The 17,266-nt window shown below is 43.0% G+C and overlaps 1 protein-coding gene and 1 long non-coding RNA gene across 5 annotated transcripts in view; one reads left to right on the forward strand and one right to left on the reverse strand.

Moving 5' to 3' along the window:
- The first annotated feature begins 328 nt into the window (after positions 1-328).
- The window catches only part of BICDL1 (BICD family like cargo adaptor 1), a 67,965-nt gene continuing 51,027 nt past the window's right edge, over positions 329-17,266 (forward strand). For all 3 annotated transcript variants that reach the window (XR_006285995.1, XM_043529378.1, XM_037878657.2), the window contains exons 1-2: positions 329-803; positions 6,291-6,506. Coding sequence is in view for 2 of the 3 variants with exons in the window: in XM_043529378.1 (XP_043385313.1) it covers positions 393-803; positions 6,291-6,506 (627 nt within the window). In the remaining variant the exon portion in view is untranslated. The remainder of the gene's footprint in view (positions 804-6,290; positions 6,507-17,266) is intronic.
- LOC119563769 overlaps positions 2,243-17,266 on the reverse strand; it is a 41,259-nt gene continuing 26,235 nt past the window's right edge. For both annotated transcript variants that reach the window (XR_006285996.1, XR_006285997.1), the window contains one exon: positions 2,243-4,057. This is a non-coding gene — a long non-coding RNA (uncharacterized LOC119563769). The remainder of the gene's footprint in view (positions 4,058-17,266) is intronic.

Here is a 17,266-nt window from a genome sequence, read left to right on the forward strand (position 1 = left end):
AGGTGTTTGGTGTCGTCAGGGCTGGGAGGGGGGCGGCCGCCGCCGAGGCTCCCGCAGCCGCTGCTGCAGCGCGATGTTTTGCAGGCGTCGCGGCGGAGATGGGGCGCGGGCGGCAGCGCTGCGGAGCGCGGCCGGCGGCAGCAGCAGCAGCAGCAGCAGCGGGGCGCCCCGCGCGCGCTGAGACAGCCCGGGCTCGGCAGCAGGGCGGCTAAGGCGGCTCCCCGCCAGCTCCCGGGCGGCGGCGCGCGCGGCGGCGGCTCGGCGCGGGCACGGAGCGGGGCGCAGGCTCCTGGCGCAGCCCAGCGTGAGGGAGGAGAAGGGGCAGCGGCAGCCCCAGCGGCGGGGGCCGGGCTCGCCTGCCCCCGCAGCCGGGAGCGCACGAGGGGCGGGCCATGGCCGCTTACTGCCTGGGCTTGGCGGGCGCCGCTTCAGCACCGGCGGAGCTGGACAGCGCCTGCTGCATGGAGCTGCCGGGGGCCGCGGGAGCAGCAGCCGCCCGGAGCCCCGCGGCCGCCGCGGCCGCCTTAGCCCCGCTCCAGGGCGGCCCGGGGGAGCTGGAGCTGGCGCTGGAGGAGGAGCTGGCTCTCCTGGCCGCCGCCGGGGAGCAACGGCAGCAGCAAGCCGGGGAGCAGGACGCGGGGCCTGCCCCGGCCGGGCAGCAGCCCGAGCTGCTCTCGCTGATCAGGCAGAAGGAGAAGGACCTGGTGCTGGCCGCCCGGCTGGGGAAGGCGCTGCTGGCGAGGAACCAGGACATCAGCCGGCAGTACGAGCGGATGCACCAGGAGCTCACCGACAAGCTGGAGGTGAGGGGCCGGGGGGCGGAGGACCCGGCCGCTAGGTGATCTGGGCTAGGGGAAGAGCCGGCCTCAGGGGCACTCGCCCACGGGACGAGGTGGGGGGCTGCGCCGCAGGGGCGAGCAGTGGGGCGGGCGGGGGCGACTCCAGCCTCACTTACTGGCTGGGGGGGGGGGGGGGGGCCGAAGACGTGAGCGTCGGAGCCGCGTGCCCATGGCGGGTGGGGCGAGGAGAAGCCCTGGGCTCCAGTGACACTATGTGTGGGGGCAAGTGAGAACTTGGCTCTGGAAACCTGCCCTTGAGGGACTCTGTACAAGGGGGGAGAAACCTGCGGTCCAGGGATAACAAGGAGCGTTTCACCTAAGTTGCAGGGCCGGGCTGGTGAAAGGAAGGCGATGCATTGGCATTCGGGGTGGGAAGTACCCTGGCTCCAAGGACTAGAGAGAGACACAGAGGGAGGTCGGAGGAGCAGGGAGACTCGAGCTCCTTTGGAAAGCCTGGAGGAGGCCTTTCTTCACAGCAAGTTTTTGTGTGTCTCAGTTGCTCCTTCACCACCAACTGGCAATGCTAAATTAAGAGGCCTTGCTAGAGCATTGTATTGTAAAGGCACAAGTAATGGAGGCCCTTCCTTTTCCATCTTCAGCCAAATTACTTTTTCTTTAAAGGTAACTTTTGGGGACTTGTTTGGAGGTTTCGGGCACAAGTCCTTTTTATCCAATTTACTTTGAATGTGTAATGTGCTGTTAGTGTGTATAAAATGTATGAACTCTGTGCTACAAGGGTCAGTTCTTTCGAAAAGAAGATTTCTATATGGAAACCTAGAGATGCTCTTGCCTTGACCTCCTGTCTTAGGGCTGTGGGGGATGGGAGGAAACCATGAAAACCTTTGATTGCCCAAAGATAAGGTATACAACATTGCAAAAATCTGTCTACAGACCTACCAGAACCTGACATGGGAACTACAGTTAATGAAAATGAAATAAACTGAGGTTAATTTTGTATTAGTTTTGTATCACCTGTATATAATCGAACAACTCGATAGTCTACTGGAACATATGGAACTGCATGAAGGCATTTCAGTTACAAATTATGCCCATCCACTGTCTTTAAAACATTTCTCTGGTGTGGTTGGTCTTCTAGAAAACAGTAATCCTTGACACAGGTACCTTCCTTTCTTGTGTTTACTGGAGATGAGGCATGTGGTTATTATAATGGGAGAACCCAAGACAGACCTGGAAAGGCCTTCAACAGGGCATCAGCTGAAAATGCCCCCTGCTGATAATAGGAAAAACCCTATTTGGAAAAAAAAATAATTATGCAATAAAGGGAAAATATTCCTCCTTTCAATTTTTTTTACTGTATAGAACTTTGAATAATTTGTACTAATTCAGACTACAACATAATGTGCTGAAAGGTCTGTGAAGTAGGTGCTGACCCTGCATAAGTAGGTAGAACGGTAGGTACCTTTTAACTGTGGACGTACAAACTTTTTTTTTTTTAAAGTCTAGAATTGGGAATACTTCAGAATTGAAACTTAAAGTAGAAGGTACTGTGTACATAATCTTTGTGCCTTAGCAATTGGCTATTATGGATAACGTATGCCAGCAGATGACCTTAATGGGGTGTGTGTGTGTGAACTGTCTGCTTTGAAAATACCTATAAATAGCTGGGAAAGGCTGTTTGGTAGGAACTCAGTGGATTGAGCTATGTATTGATTTTTAGGTTGAAATGGAGTGATTATAAATGAAAGGGCTTGTGCAGACAGCTTCTCTTGGACCAATTCTATGACACAACTATATAAAGTATTACTATTACACCAGTTCTTTGCTTAGATATTTACACTAGACCTTTCTAATTCCACCAGTAAATGTTGTTGAAAATACTAAACCCAGGGAACACCGTTTTAGAGCTAGTTTGAACAATGACAGATTAACATTCTAATTTGAAACCATTACCTGACACTGACCCTGTGTATACACTTCAGCATATTCCTGTCTTCCTTGTGGAGTCATATATCTTTGCAAATTCAAGAGGATTTGTGAATTTACTGTAAGTACCAAAGTCCTTTGTTCTCTGAGCTTTTTCATCCTAAAGTGATATCTGTCTTTTTGTTATTAAACCCAAGACTTTACTATAGCAAATAACTTTATCTCCATAGTAAAACTTCTCTGTAATTTTACTCTTCTGATAGCAACAGTAGTGAAGGTGACATTTGTTCAAAATATTGTTTAATTACACTATTTATTAGTGTAATGTTCCCCCAAAGTACAAGTTTTTTAATATTTAGCCCTTTTCACTCCCAGTGCATTGTTTAATAGTTAGATTTGCTTTTGTTTTAACCTTAGAGACAGGGTGTTTTGAGATAATATCTTGACTCTGTCACATCCTGGGACCAACATGGCTACACAATACTGCAAAAAACATTGATAATCCTGTGTTTATCAAGCTAAAAGTTAGTCTATTGAAAAACTTCCATTCACTTCAATGGGAGCAAGAGAGACTGGGGGGCAGGGAAAGGAAAAGAGCTGTGCTTATTTTATCCTTTTCCCTATATATCGCAGTTTCTCTCTCCCTTTGTAGAATTTATTATTACTGCTTTCTGAAACTGAGATGTTAGCTGAGATCACCCTGGTTACAGTTTCGCTGCTGTCAAGGGACATTTCCTCCTTTCCTCCCAAGTTAACTGTTCAGAGCTAATACTGAGAATTCAGTGCAGTTTCTCCAGTGTATCCACTTTCCAGCTAACAGTGCACTGGGCTGCTCTTCTGGAGTCACTAAAACAGCTATATATCTATACACTCTTGATCCTTTGCAGATTCATAAATTTGTTTTCCTCTGAAAACATATACACAATGCACAATTAGCTCTTTGTTATCTCTAAAAGTGTTCTCTGTGTGTTTGATGGCCTGGTTTACTAAGGTTCTGCATTTGGTACCAAGCACACCTAATTTGACAGACTTCTCAGTGCTTAGTGAGAGTTTACATTCATTTCCAGATATGGAATCCCAGATCTTTTTATAGTTGAGATACTCTCTGAATCTCATTGTTATCCTCTGCAAGGAGTTAAAACAATTAATGCCTCTGTTCCCTTCTGTGTCCTTTTTCCAGCATTTTGCAGTGCAGCTTCTCCTTGTCAACAAGGCAACTCCCACTTGATCCTGTCTTTTTAAGTCAGTACAGACCCAACTCAGTTAACTGGATGAGGAAGCACACTTTCAGAATAGAATGTCTTCTGGAATTCAGTTCTGAGTAGAAATAAATGCTAGAAAAGAAATAGCAATTAGAACAGTCTGTTCTTTCACTCCAGTCAGTACTAAATAGCATGGTAATGCACTAGAGATCTCCATCAAACTTACAGGGACTCCAGGTTTGGGGAAGGATTGATTATAGGAAGAGTCTGTTATTGAGACCAAAAAAAATTATAAAAATAAAAAAAAAAAGAGAGAGAGACAAAACAAATCTAGTCAGCCCATCTTGGGGGATTCTACTCTTTTTTGACTCTGCAGTGGTATCCCGCAATACCTTTTATTATATCTCCTTCACCAGACAACTAGGCTAGAGCTGTTAAGTCTTCCTGGTAACTACATTCCCGAAAACAATATGATTCCCATTTGCTGTACACCTCTTCCATTTAATCTTTTTGCAGTAAATGAGCACAATATTTTAAAATAGTCATTTTGGTCCTGTATATAGGCTTACAGTTTGCTTCTGAATTATGTTCAATATCTTTTTTTATACAACTGAGAATTATACAACTGAGAAACTGATTATAATCTGTTTGTGCTACTTATACTCACCATGCTGAGGTTCAGTCTTCTATCCACAACCCCCACCTCCCCCCCATATCCTTGTGAATAGTGCTTAGCAATGAATGAGATAGTGAGCTATAAAGGAGGATATTTTTGGCTTGATGTGTGGGTATATACATGCATAACTCCCCCTCGCCTGCTAAAATTAGCATATATCCCATAGACTGCAGCAACTGTAGCATCATTAAAATAGTAGGAAACACTTTTCCTCATGAGATTTTTTTAAAATCGAGATGTCAGCCTTCAGAGCAGGGACTGTCTTTCTTTATTTGGTTGTACAGCTCCTGGCACAATGGGGCAGATCCATGACTGAGACTCAGGTGCTAACACGGTACCTATAATTAAAGAATTAAAGACACCAAAGAAGCCACTCCAAATAAATACTGTGTGATTTTTCTCCCCATAGGTTTATGGACATGAAGGGAGGGGGAGATAGTGACCTGTTCACTGTGGGATTGTACTCTGGGAAAAATGGGAATTGCTGTCTGTATTAATCCCAGTGGCCTCTTGTCCCATGCTGTCACATTTTCTTGAAAGGAGGACCACATTCAGGAGAGGAGACATTGGCAGCATGGCTTCTGATGGAGCCAGCTTGCCATGTGGGACAAAGGGACCCAGGGAGTAGCAAGCAGAGGCTGTCACTCTTCAGGATACCCAAGATTTCCCCAAGAATCTTGGAGCATCACCAGGAAAGGGCTTCACTCTGTGAACCAGTCTGCAGGCAAGCAAATGTGGCCTCTGTTACCCCAGAAACTCTCTGAACTTGAGTTTTCCAAGCAACTTTAGCCCTCCTGGATTTTTCTGCAAAAGGGTATACTATGGAAGCAATTTGACCAAATTTTCAGCTCTACTTTAGCCAAGTCTCCATTTTTAGGCCTTCAGTTAACTGGCCCTGCAAAACGTGCAAATTCTAATAGACTTCTAACGACCGGATTTTTACAAACCATTAATTGTGGATGCAAAATTGTGACTGAAAAACTAAAGTCAGTTTCTGAAAATCTGGTCCTAAATATATGCATACATATATAATGTACAGAAGTCACTTCACCAGCCACTGATATGCCCCACCTCCCCCCGCCTCCTTTGGTGTGGAAAACAATAGCTGTTTTACAGCACACAGTAATACTATGTACTCAGTTAGGACAGAAAGAGCCACTTGACAAGAAGCATGTTTTATTGCAGGGTATCTAAAGTACCACAAAACTGGTTTTAAAGATCTGTGATTGTGAGAGCAGAATAAGAATGACAGGATGGTACTAGGTTAACCCCCCCTCCCCCTCCCAAAAATTGTTTGAGTTGACTCATGTTTGTCTAAATTATTAATTGGTCTGTGTGACCTAAATTTTCTGCTTATTGACATTCAGACTCTGCTTTGCTGTTTCTTTGTACTCAAAACAAAATTTGGCATTTTTGACTTCCTCCATTTATCTACAAAGCACACGGACAGATTTATTATTGGAATAGGGAGAGATTTCAGTACCTGTTTCTTGACTCTAATATAGATTTGCAAGTCATATAGAAGTAGCAAATTCTTGTATTGTGTTTGCTGCATGAAAGTACAGGGAGGAGCTGATGCAAAACATGAGGGATATCTGGGAATGGGGAATCTGGTAGGAACATGCAGCATCCTTTGATTTTTTTTTTCTGCTTTCATAATCTTTTTCTTTCTTTCTTTCTATTACCTAGCATCTAGAGCAAGAGAAACACGAATTAAGGCGACGATTTGAGAACAGAGAAGGGGAATGGGAAGGAAGGGTGTCCGAGTTGGAGAGCGATGTGAAACAGCTACAGGATGAGTTGGAGAAGCAGCACGTTCACCTTCGTGAAGCAGATCGAGAAAAAACACGAGCTGTCCAGGAACTATCTGAACAGAACCAAAGACTCTTGGATCAGCTCAGCAAGGTGAGGCCTTCTAGCAGGGGCAGGCGCAGGGGAGGTGGAAGTCCCCACATCATTAGTCAAATCTGTCATTCAGAAAAGTCTTGAACTCTTCTGTAATCAACCTTTTACACAAATGAGCAAGACCCTTTCCTTAAAAAAAAAAAAAAAAAAAAAAATCCATGTCTCTGGTCAAACTACATCAGTACCCGTAACAAGACGTACTGTCCTTAAACTGCAGTTCATACCCTGAAAATGGGCTCTTCAAAGTGATCCACAACACATTCACATATTGTTAGTTGTACAATCAAGGCTGTTTTCTGTTTATTTTTTGGATATTTTTCATCCAACTTCTTTTTTCCTCTCCAGTAACTTAAATCAGACTTCTAAACAGCTATCAGCTTGAAGTGTCATTAATATTGTAGGTTTCAGAGTAGCAGCCGTGTTAGTCTGTATTCACAAAAAGAAAAGGAGTATAAATAAATTTGTTAGTCTCTAAGGTGCCACAAGTACTCCTTTTCTTTTTATTAATATTGTACTATATGCAGGGCAAGACTAATCTACTGTCAATTTAATGATGACACCAAAGGCCTCATTCTGCTTTCAGTTACCCAGGTGTGACAGTTACTGAACTAAATGGTATCTGTACTGTTAGAACTGAGGGCAGAATTGGTCACCCCAAGATCATGCGCTCACTGAGGCTAATTCTGTCCATGGGTAAACATACGAAACCCTACTAACATCATTGGGGTTACATGATTTTTACTAAAGGCATAATTTGTCCCACTGGATGAAGGAGGATTGAAAATTGAAAACTAGGATGAGAAGTTTGTCTAGATTGAATGCATACCTTCAATAATTTAAAAACGGGTGATTTAAGGTTGTCAGGCCCCAAAACTAACCATCTTAGAAAATTAAGAATCTGTATCTTTTGTCCTCCTTTATTCCATGGTACTCGCAGAGAAACAATAGAAATTTAACAGTCCATATGGTAGTACCCTTGCAAGAATGTCTCATGTGACTGTGGCAAATTACTCCAGCGTATCAAGTGCAGTACTTGGAGCAGTACAGTGCACTGTGTAGATTTCAGGCTAAAGATCCAGAACTGGGGCCACTACGGAAGCAGCAGCTCAAAGTGTAGGTTTGAGCCAGGATTTTGTTGACTAGAGCTGATAGGAACACAGTAGTTGGTAAAGGGAAAAATAAGGCCTGAGCCACAGTGCTGGCACCAGGAGAATATCAGTAGCTGGACACAGGGCCTCTGGCTGCAGCTGTGCATTTACTTTGTCTTTTTGTGTTTGTAGCTTCTGCAAGGTCTCTGTACGAGAGAAAAGATGAGCTTGTGGTTAAAGCATTGGACTGAAACTTGGGAAATTATGGGTTTTGTTCCTAGCTCTGCCACAGATTATCTGTGTGGCATTGGGCATGTCACTTAATCGGTTTTATTTCCCCGTCTGCAGTTTTTATTTTTAATTGGTCTAATAATCCTTCTCTAGCTCCTCGGGTGCAGAGGAAAAATTCATTAATGTTTGTGAAGTACTCTCATACCACACTAATAGCGCTGTATAAGTACCTAGTTATCTAGAATCTGCTCTTCGTAGCTCATATGACAATTCTGTCAAAGAGGGATATGAATCCACGGCTGAGGTCTTCCTTTAGGACTAGAGAGACATTCTGGAGGTTAGATTGATATTGCAGGGGGTAGAGGCTCAGGACTTCACATGAGTCAGGCTGTGAACTTAGTCCCAGTCAGATTTCTGCCAGTTTCAGGACCACTTTTTCACTGCCATGCTCTTTTCACAGTGTCATTAAGACAATGACATAAAGGGTTGTAGCTTGCAGGCATCACAACAAGCTGAAAGATGATTGCAGAAAAGACAAACCTTTTCCTTTGGCTTTGGGCCACACAGGATTATAATTATATAGCATTTATAGTATTAGGAACACCTAGAGGCCTCGGTCTGGGCCACATTGCACTGTGCAAACATAGCATATGGCACTAAAGAGTCACAGTGTTCCACCACCATCCAAGTCCTAACTGGTCTTTTTGGTCCTTTAAATCCCTGCTACTTCCAGAGATCTATGCTTGGTGTCCCTCCTTATCCATTTCTACAGAACCTGTGTGTCCCACAAAGACACTGGGGGGGGGGGGGGCACTCATCTCTTTAGAACTTCAGTCTTGGTGCTGAATTTCACATATGCATTGACAATCAGCCCCCTTCTTAGAGATAAAGAGGGTGGATTTATGGGGAGAATTTATTGAGTGAACTTCAGATACTAGTAAGCAATGTAGTTCTCAGCATTTCAGTTTGGCACCTGTGCAACAGTTCCTGACATTTAATATACATCTTTCATCATCATCATCTTTTGTTTTAAATTCTTACTGGGATGAAGCCATGGGAATCTTGGTAAATTGCAGTTGAAGTGGCAGGGTCTAATAGCTTGAAATCAGATTGTTGCTCATTTTATCCAATTTCTGTTTTTTAATCTAAGCCTGATTAGTACATGGATGAGTGACTACCTAAGAATGCTTAGTGTTCTACATTTGTTGTTCCTCTGTAATGTAACTGTTGCTCTTAATGATCCCGTATCTTAGTCTGAAGATATATATGTGATATCTTACCCGGTAGAAGTGCTTTGCAGTGTTATGTGAGTGACTTTAGCTCTCTGTACATCAGTTTTCCTGCATCTGTAAAACTGAAGATAATATTTTCTTTCCTCACAGGGGTGATGAGAGGATAAATTAATGTTTGTAAAGTGATTTGAGATCTTCAGATGAGAAAGCGGCATAGATGTGTAAAGTTCTACTACTAACAGTTAATATTATTATATTACGGGTACTTAACCTACCCTTGAAATGCAGCTCCTTGGGGAGGTTTGTTTGTAACAAAACAGAGCAACACAACTCAGCAGTTTAAAATGGGGAGTGAAAAAGAATATTGTATCCATTTGAAATTCATGGAAATTTGAAATTCAAGGTGGGGGGTATTGAGATCATAATGAAAGACTATTGTGATACCTACATAAAAAAGTAAAAGTTTAAGGTCTCCACAGCAACCTCTGAGTTTCCTGATTTGTGATTAAAATCTCAGTTGTATGTTGGATTAATTCACACATACAAAGTATTATTGTAATAAGTCTGGTACAGGCCCCAATCTGAGGTAAAGGAGAATATCTGTAAGCAGTAAAATGTCTGACACATAGTTGATTAGTTCTGATTCTGCCTAAATGCAGGGGAGTGATATGCATAAATATGACTTAGAAATTCATTATAATGTTTAAGTATCAAGTGTAGGAGACAAAAAGAAAAGGAGTACTTGTGGCACCTTAGAGACTAACCAATTTATTTGAGCATAAGCTTTCGTGAGCTACAGCTCACTTCATCGGATGCATAGTGTGGAAAGTATAGAAGATCTTTTTATACACACAAAGCATGAAAAAATGGGTGTTTACCGCTACAAAAGGTTTTCTCTCCCCCCACCCCACTCTCCTGCTGGTAATAGCTTATCTAAAGTGATCACTCTCCTTACAATGTGTATGATAATCAAGTTGGGCCATTTCCAGCACAAATCCAGGTTTTCTCCCTATACTTTCCACAGTATGCATCCGATGAAGTGAGCTGTAGCTCACGAAAGTTTATGCTCAAATAAATTGGTTAGTCTCTAAGGTGCCACAAGTACTCCTTTTCTTTTTGCGAATACAGACTAACACGGCTGTTACTCTGAAAAGTATAGGAGACAAAGGATGATCCTGTGGTTAAGGCACAGGTTCATTACATCCAAATTCCCTCTGTGACCTTGGGCGAGGTGGTTAATCTATCTCAGTTCCCCATCTGTGAAATCGAGATAATGCTCCCTTTCTCCTACACTTTCTATCTTGTCTATTTAGACCATAGGCTTTCTGGAGCAGGGACGGTCTCTTCCTATGTGTTTGTAAAGCAAATAACACACTGAGACCCCAATCACTGTTCAGGCCTCTAATTGCTTCTGTAATATAAATAATAATAATAATGACCTTCTACTTAGAATGCGAGAAAGTATTTGCTTCTTCCTCTGTCAGGAAGTGATTGAAGGAATCTTTCATGTTGTTTCTGAAATAGGTTTTAGCAGATGGCTTTCCCACATACTTCCTCCTACCAAGCAAGGGACTGCTGTAGCCTGTTGCTGCATCTACAGTTTGGATGAGGATGTATCATTCCCTGTTTAGTTAAGCTTCTTTTACAGTACATGGAGCATTAAGAAGTAATTTAACAACATCAAGCTCCAGTAGTTTTTGCAATGAAAATCTGTTCTCTGTGGCAGGAAGAAGCGTGTATTATCTTGTGTTGCTGGAATAGCTTTTAGTGTGTAGAGAAACTGAAGTCTTAAGTTGCCTTGGTTTCCCTCTAGGATAGTTCTTCAGTAGAGTCACTGTCGTTTTTGTATTCTGACATCACCGGTGACATGGTGTTGTAATGAATGAGCTATTTCAATCAATCCCTCTAGAGTAGAGAGAAAAAACTTGGGAAAGATTAGCCAGCCTGCTTCAGGTACAAGTCTCCAGAGCAGGTTTTAGTTACTAGCCACATGCCGTCCTTTCAGTGACTAATCTGTCTCAATTTTTAAACGGGTGTTTCCTCTTCAGATTCAGTATTAAGGGATGGAAGCTTCATAGGAGTGGAAGCAGGGGTGAAAATAATGTAGAAGTCTTACCGGTATGGGAGCCTGGCTCCAGGCAGAAGGGGCAGGGCCTCAGGCTCCCCCAGCCAGCCCTTCAGTGGCCATGGTAGTAACGGCAGCAGCCAGGAGTCCCAGGCCCTTTTAAATCGCTGGGCCGTGGGACAGTTGCCCCCGCTCCCTCTGGCAGCGCTGGGGAAGGGGCGCAACAAAAGGAGCAGCAGTGTTCGTTGGTGGTGTACAAGCCCATACCAGCGGCCACTTCTTACTGGTATGCTGTACCGGCCCACTTTCACCTCTGCGTAGAAGTGAAGGTCTCTTCTTGCCCTTTGCCTTCGTTTTTTTGGCGAGAAATGCTTTTATTCCAGAGTTGCAGGCCAGATAATGTTATCCTTTCTCAACCGCTTCTATTGAGTACCTTTTCTGGCTACCCTTGCCCTACTCAGAGCAGTGTGGAGTTTTCTGTTTGCAGTTAGTAAGCTGAAGGGTTTTTTAAATGTTTGTTTCTATTGGTTCTGGCAGTATAGGAACTATATAAGTTTTAGGTAATTCATCTAGGTTCACATACACATATTAAGCTAGTTTTGCAGAGTGCATTTCCAGATTTGGCATTGTTGCTAATTATTCTGCTGTTGCCTCAGCCCTGGAAGGATCTTCCTGTGAATTAACAGTTCTGCATCCTGGGGCTTGCAATTTAATCATTGATTTGTTTTTTAAAATACCGTTTTAATTTTGTTGTGGCTAGAATTGTTTTAATGAAGCAGCACTCAGCTGCCCTCTACTGAAGCGTTTGTATTGTATCTTCGCACAGGAGGATCTTCAGGTATACATTGCCTGTAAGTGATGCAAAGTTGGGTTCAGAGGCCAAAGGTGACCTGACCTGAGTCAGTGTATCTTGATAAGTCTTGTTCTGATGTACCGCATGTTCAATAGGGGACACACGTCTGCCTAGACATGGGGGCGGGGCCAAGATTGCAAAAGTCAAAATATTTATTGTCAAAGGCCCAGATCCAAGTCCACTGAAAGACTCCCATTGACTTCATGGGACTTTGGCTCAAGCCCTTTACGAATTGTATGGGCCTGTTTGGCTGCCCTGCCATTCCCTGATAGTTAAAAATCCCCTCATCATTTACAGGACCCTGTTTATTCCATGCACATGGAATTTTTCTGCAGAATTCACCATGCCAGGAAAGGCTTCTGATTAAAATAGATTAATACCATAGCAGAGACTCCAAGATCATAATCCAGCTTCATGCCATATCATGACCAGATTATTGGGACTTTTCTATATTAAAGCTGTAAATATGGGACATTGCCACAGCTGAGTGTTCTTCCCTGGAAAGCCCCTCACCAAGCTGATTCAGTGCTGTAGATGGATGCTAAGAAACATATTCAAATCACTTGTAAGTAAAAATTTTGACTTGTCTGTCCAGAAAGGCAGTGGTGTTCATAGAGAGATGCAGAGAAGTTTTAAGGTTATAAACTGCTTTAATGACACTTTAAGATCACTGTAGATCTCTCCCCATTGGTGTGCTTAACAAAGGCTTCCTGCTAGTTACATGGGGGATGGCTGCATTATCTATACCTCTAGTTTGAAATATCTAGACTGCTTGGAACCACAAGTTTGAAGTCCAGGAGGGTCAGGTTAGCCCTCTATTTTGAGGTAAATAACTAAATCCAGTAAACTGCATAGGATGAATTTCAGCTCAGACCTTTAAAGTGAGGTCCCGTCTGTTCACTTTGGGCATTCAGGATCCCATGGCCCTTGATGTAAATTTATGGTTTTGTCCTAGCTTTCTTAATCACACTGTCCCTTGCCTCCATATTTATAAGCAACAAGTGATTTTCCTCTCTAGGAGCCCCCAAGGGCACATCTTTTAACTCCACTGAAATATACTTGGGGGAAACGCTCACTGTCAGAGTGGAGAAATTCTTATGTTAACAAATTTAAGAGGGTGTAGGAGGAGCAGTCCTCCCTGGCATGTGTGCACAGATAGCTACTCCCTTCATCCCAGCTATGGCTGAATTTCAGGGGTATTGCATGTATGTATTAAGGTTGGTTGAAGTGTTTCAGGATGAAAGGTACTATGTAACTATAAGGTGCTATTATTTTCAGGATAATCCCTAGGCATGTTAGTAACTAGGCAAATGCTGCACTCTGCCTGGTGGCAAAGGAGAGGGAGATCGGCAGATTTTACAGGATGCAGTTCTAGGGGAGGATTGTTTAGTGTTTGCTTATTGTAGTAGGTGTGTTTTTCCACCCTCAGCCCTCCCCTGGACACCATCGGGGTGGGGGAATGTTGGTGTTTTCCCATCTGATTCCTGCAGCAAGGCTTTACGGGGGTGAGAGGGTACTCGACTCAGCGTCATCCCAGCTTTTGCCTGGGGATGATCAATCTCACTCTACGCTGCCTATTTGCCATTTCCAGAGCTGCTCAGCAGCCCCGTCACCAATTGCTAGGCTACAGCCTATTACATTGTCCCAGTCTGGTGATGTTGCCATGGTGACAAGGTTGTTATTCCACTTGTGAGTCCGCTGCGGTCAGGCTGCAAGTGTATGGAAGACGCAGTTGTGACGTCTAAGCTGGTCAGTCAGGAACCATCTGACATCCCTATTAAATGATTAGCTGCAGGAAAGCAGCACACTCCCGTCTCCTGAATTGGGCATGGTGCATGTTGTAGGGCTGCATCTGAAAACAGGTCCTCCTTTATTTGCTTTAGACTTCCAAAAATTGTAATGGAGATTTACCAGCCCAAGAATGAAAGCCCATACCTTACTCTCACAGGTGAGGATGAATAATATTTTATTCACCTGTCAAAAATAATTTGCTCCAGGCAAGTGGCCAAGTAGAATTTAGCAAGGCTCACTGTATTGAAATAAGTTGAAAAAATGCATTTTTCCCCACCCACAACAAAGGTGGTGGTGAATTTTTCTGTTTATATATAATAAATCTGTTAAGCCTGGAATTAGAAGGTACAAATTCTTTCACTTAAGTGAGAGCTGCACCGGCTTATATCAGGCTGAATTTGGTCTCATATCTCACTTATATACAAGTGCCTTTGCTCCAAGAATCACAGTGCTAAGCCAACAAGCCTCACAGCATTTCTATATTCCCTATTTTGTAGACTGGGGAAACCAAGGCACAAAATGGTGGTAGCGACTTGCCCCAACTGGTGATGGACCTAGGACTCTTGATTCCCACTCCCCTGCCTTGAACACAGCCATTGCCTCCTTTGGGGTATGCCCCATCTGAGTGCTAGTTTCCAAAGTAGCAGATATATCACATGCATAATTTGTATGGTAGTTCACTGATAAATGGCTATAACTGGAGCTCACTGGCCTTTCTTATACTTTAGATAGTGGTTGGAGTGGCTAAATCTGGATCTGTGCTTAGAGTTTGGGTTTGGTGCTGAAATCTCAGCTGTTTTCATGAGCTTTAATGATGGAAGTCACATAGGATGAGCTGGCATTCAGATTTCTACCCCCTTGAGAGACATCTGGAAAATAGGCCCTTTCTGGAATCTGACCTGGTACCAAAACTGAATTGGGTTTTGATCTGAAATCATTTCCCACTGGCCTTCTCATGCTAAACAAATTCAGCAGTTCTAATTTGAATCAGTGTCTAATTTTAATGTTTATAGTGATGGTCTTGTGCAGCATCTCAGATAAGGGTAGGAAAGGAAATTTTTAAAATATTATTTTTGCTTATTCACACTTGCAGCTGTAAATCTGCTCCAGCAGGTTCTAGAAAACTGAGACAGTGTTGAAGTCTACACATTGCAATTCTAACTGAAACCAGGGCTATTCAAAACTCTGAGCTTTGCAAACATCTTTAAAAGAGCCTTTACTCTAATATATGCTTATCTTAGAACATAAAAGGCCTTTTAAATGGCTAGTTTAATGAACTTGTGTAGTTTTAAAATTACTTTAAGAGTAGAGTAAGGTCTCCTTTCCATTAGCTTTATTAAATGAGCACACTTAGTGTTCTAGTTATTTATGAAACATGAGTCGTCTTGCATGAAGACCAAACCTTTATTAAATTGTTTGTATAGAATCATGTTTAGCAACTTATCATACATCTTATTTGAAAGACACTCTTATAGGATTAACTGGAGCTTCTTACAGACCTTTGATAAGGTGTTCCACAACTATTTAAATATAGAACTGGATTGAGCTCAGTTAGACCAACATGTTGGCAACACTAATTATGGTACAGAAAGACAAGATGGTTGCTGGGTAAGACTGCCAGCATACACTTGACTGAAAGTGCAAGGCGCTGTCACTTTTGAGTGGTGACGTTTGGGAGTGGGTGGGTTGTGAGGCTAATTTTTCTATAAGTGTTACTGGTATTGCAGTCTGACAGCTTTCTATTGTGCATCTGAAAGACGAATTGCATGCAGAGGAAGATGGGGTGGGAAAGGAGTCTGACACACAGATTTTATAGACCAAAATGAAATGCGTGGGGACACAAGTAACTTGCATGGATAGTGGTAGCTTAGCAGTAGAATTTGAATATAGAAAAGTGAACATTTAAAGCAAATGACAAAACTGACCTGGTGCAATTGCTTCATGGGATCAGAGCTCACAACCCAGCCAGTAGAAAAACATTGCAAAGGCAGTTTTGCTCACCTCCATGTACTAACTCTGGTGGGAGTTGCATCCAGCCGTCTTTGATGGCTAGGAGGATTGCCAAGGTCCAGAGAAGGGGGATGGAAGAGATCAAAACTAGGAGAACTCCCAGTGGGAGCAAAGTTCTAACACTTTGGTAACTACTCTTAAAATGCTCTAATTGTCTATCTTCGATGTTTAAATGAAAAACATTTAAGAAAAAAAAACTACTGAATTTTCTCTCTTTTGCACAGATCATGATGTATATGAAGATAAGTCACAAGAAAACTGTTAATGAACTTAGCACAGGAATTTTCTCCACCAATATACATGCACCTAAAATGAGCCATTCACATCTGAACTTGCCCTTCATATAGCAATTAGTGGATCCATTTGGAAGATCACCAACAGTAGTACTGTAGTTTGCTCTGAAGCAGGTGTTGTGAGCCAATCACTGGTTGCCCTTAGCTTCCTAGTCATTACATCATCTTCTCGTCCCAGACATTCATCCCTTCCTACCTTATCACAATCATTCAAGTTCTCTAAAAATCTATTCTGGACTCAGCTATTCTGAACACTCAAGCTGCTATGCATTTTCTCTTGGCCCTCAAAGGCGTATTTTTCCCTAGTATGCGCAAAACCTCCTCAGTTTTCCCCTCCCAAAATTGTTAATCTAACCTGAAATTAGCCATCAGCCCCAGGCTAACATAATTAACCTTATCGAACTGATTTGTTTATCCGCAAGCAGACACAAGACTATGTTCTCTACTCTCATTTACTTTGGTGTGACCTGGCTGAGTTTATCATATTTCAGTGGTGCAATTGAGGGGAGAGTTTGGCCCCATGAGTCAGTCATTTTATTGGGGGAAAGTTTTCCCAGAAGGAATCTGCTTCCAAAATTCGTATCCATTTTTGTAGGTTATTAGGGGCAGCCACTTTCAGAAACTGGTTTTGTTTAGCACCCCATTTAGTTTAAGTTGTTTGTTTGCCTATTCTTTTCCAAAATGCACTACCACCTAAGGGTGGTAGCCCACAAACTCAGATGGGGATAATAGCACTTCCCTATCTCACAAGATAAAATGAGGGGCTATGATACTTTGGTAATGGGAACATATACTCATCAGATGAGGGCCATATAAGTACTTGATGCATTTTGTCATAGATTAAAGAAAAGGAGGACTTGTGGCACCTTAGAGACTAACCAATTTATTTGAGCATGAGCTTTCGTGAGCTACAGCTCACTTCATCGGATGCATGCTGTAGAAATCGCACAAGACATTTTATACACAGACACCCTGAAACAATGCCTCCTCCCACCCCACTCTCCTGCTGGTAATAGCTTATCTAAAGTGATCATCAAGTTGGGTCATTTCCAGCACAAATCCAGGTTTTCTCACTCCCCCACCCCCATGAGTTTGTGTGAGTATGGGGGTGGGGGAGTGAGAAAACCTGGATTTGTGCTGGAAATGGCCCACTTTGATTTTCATGCAGGTTGTAGGGAGAGTGGTCACTTTGGATAG

The sequence above is a fragment of the Chelonia mydas genome, chromosome 15 (assembly GCF_015237465.2).
Source record: "Chelonia mydas isolate rCheMyd1 chromosome 15, rCheMyd1.pri.v2, whole genome shotgun sequence".
NCBI classification, from domain to species: domain Eukaryota; kingdom Metazoa; phylum Chordata; order Testudines; family Cheloniidae; genus Chelonia; species Chelonia mydas.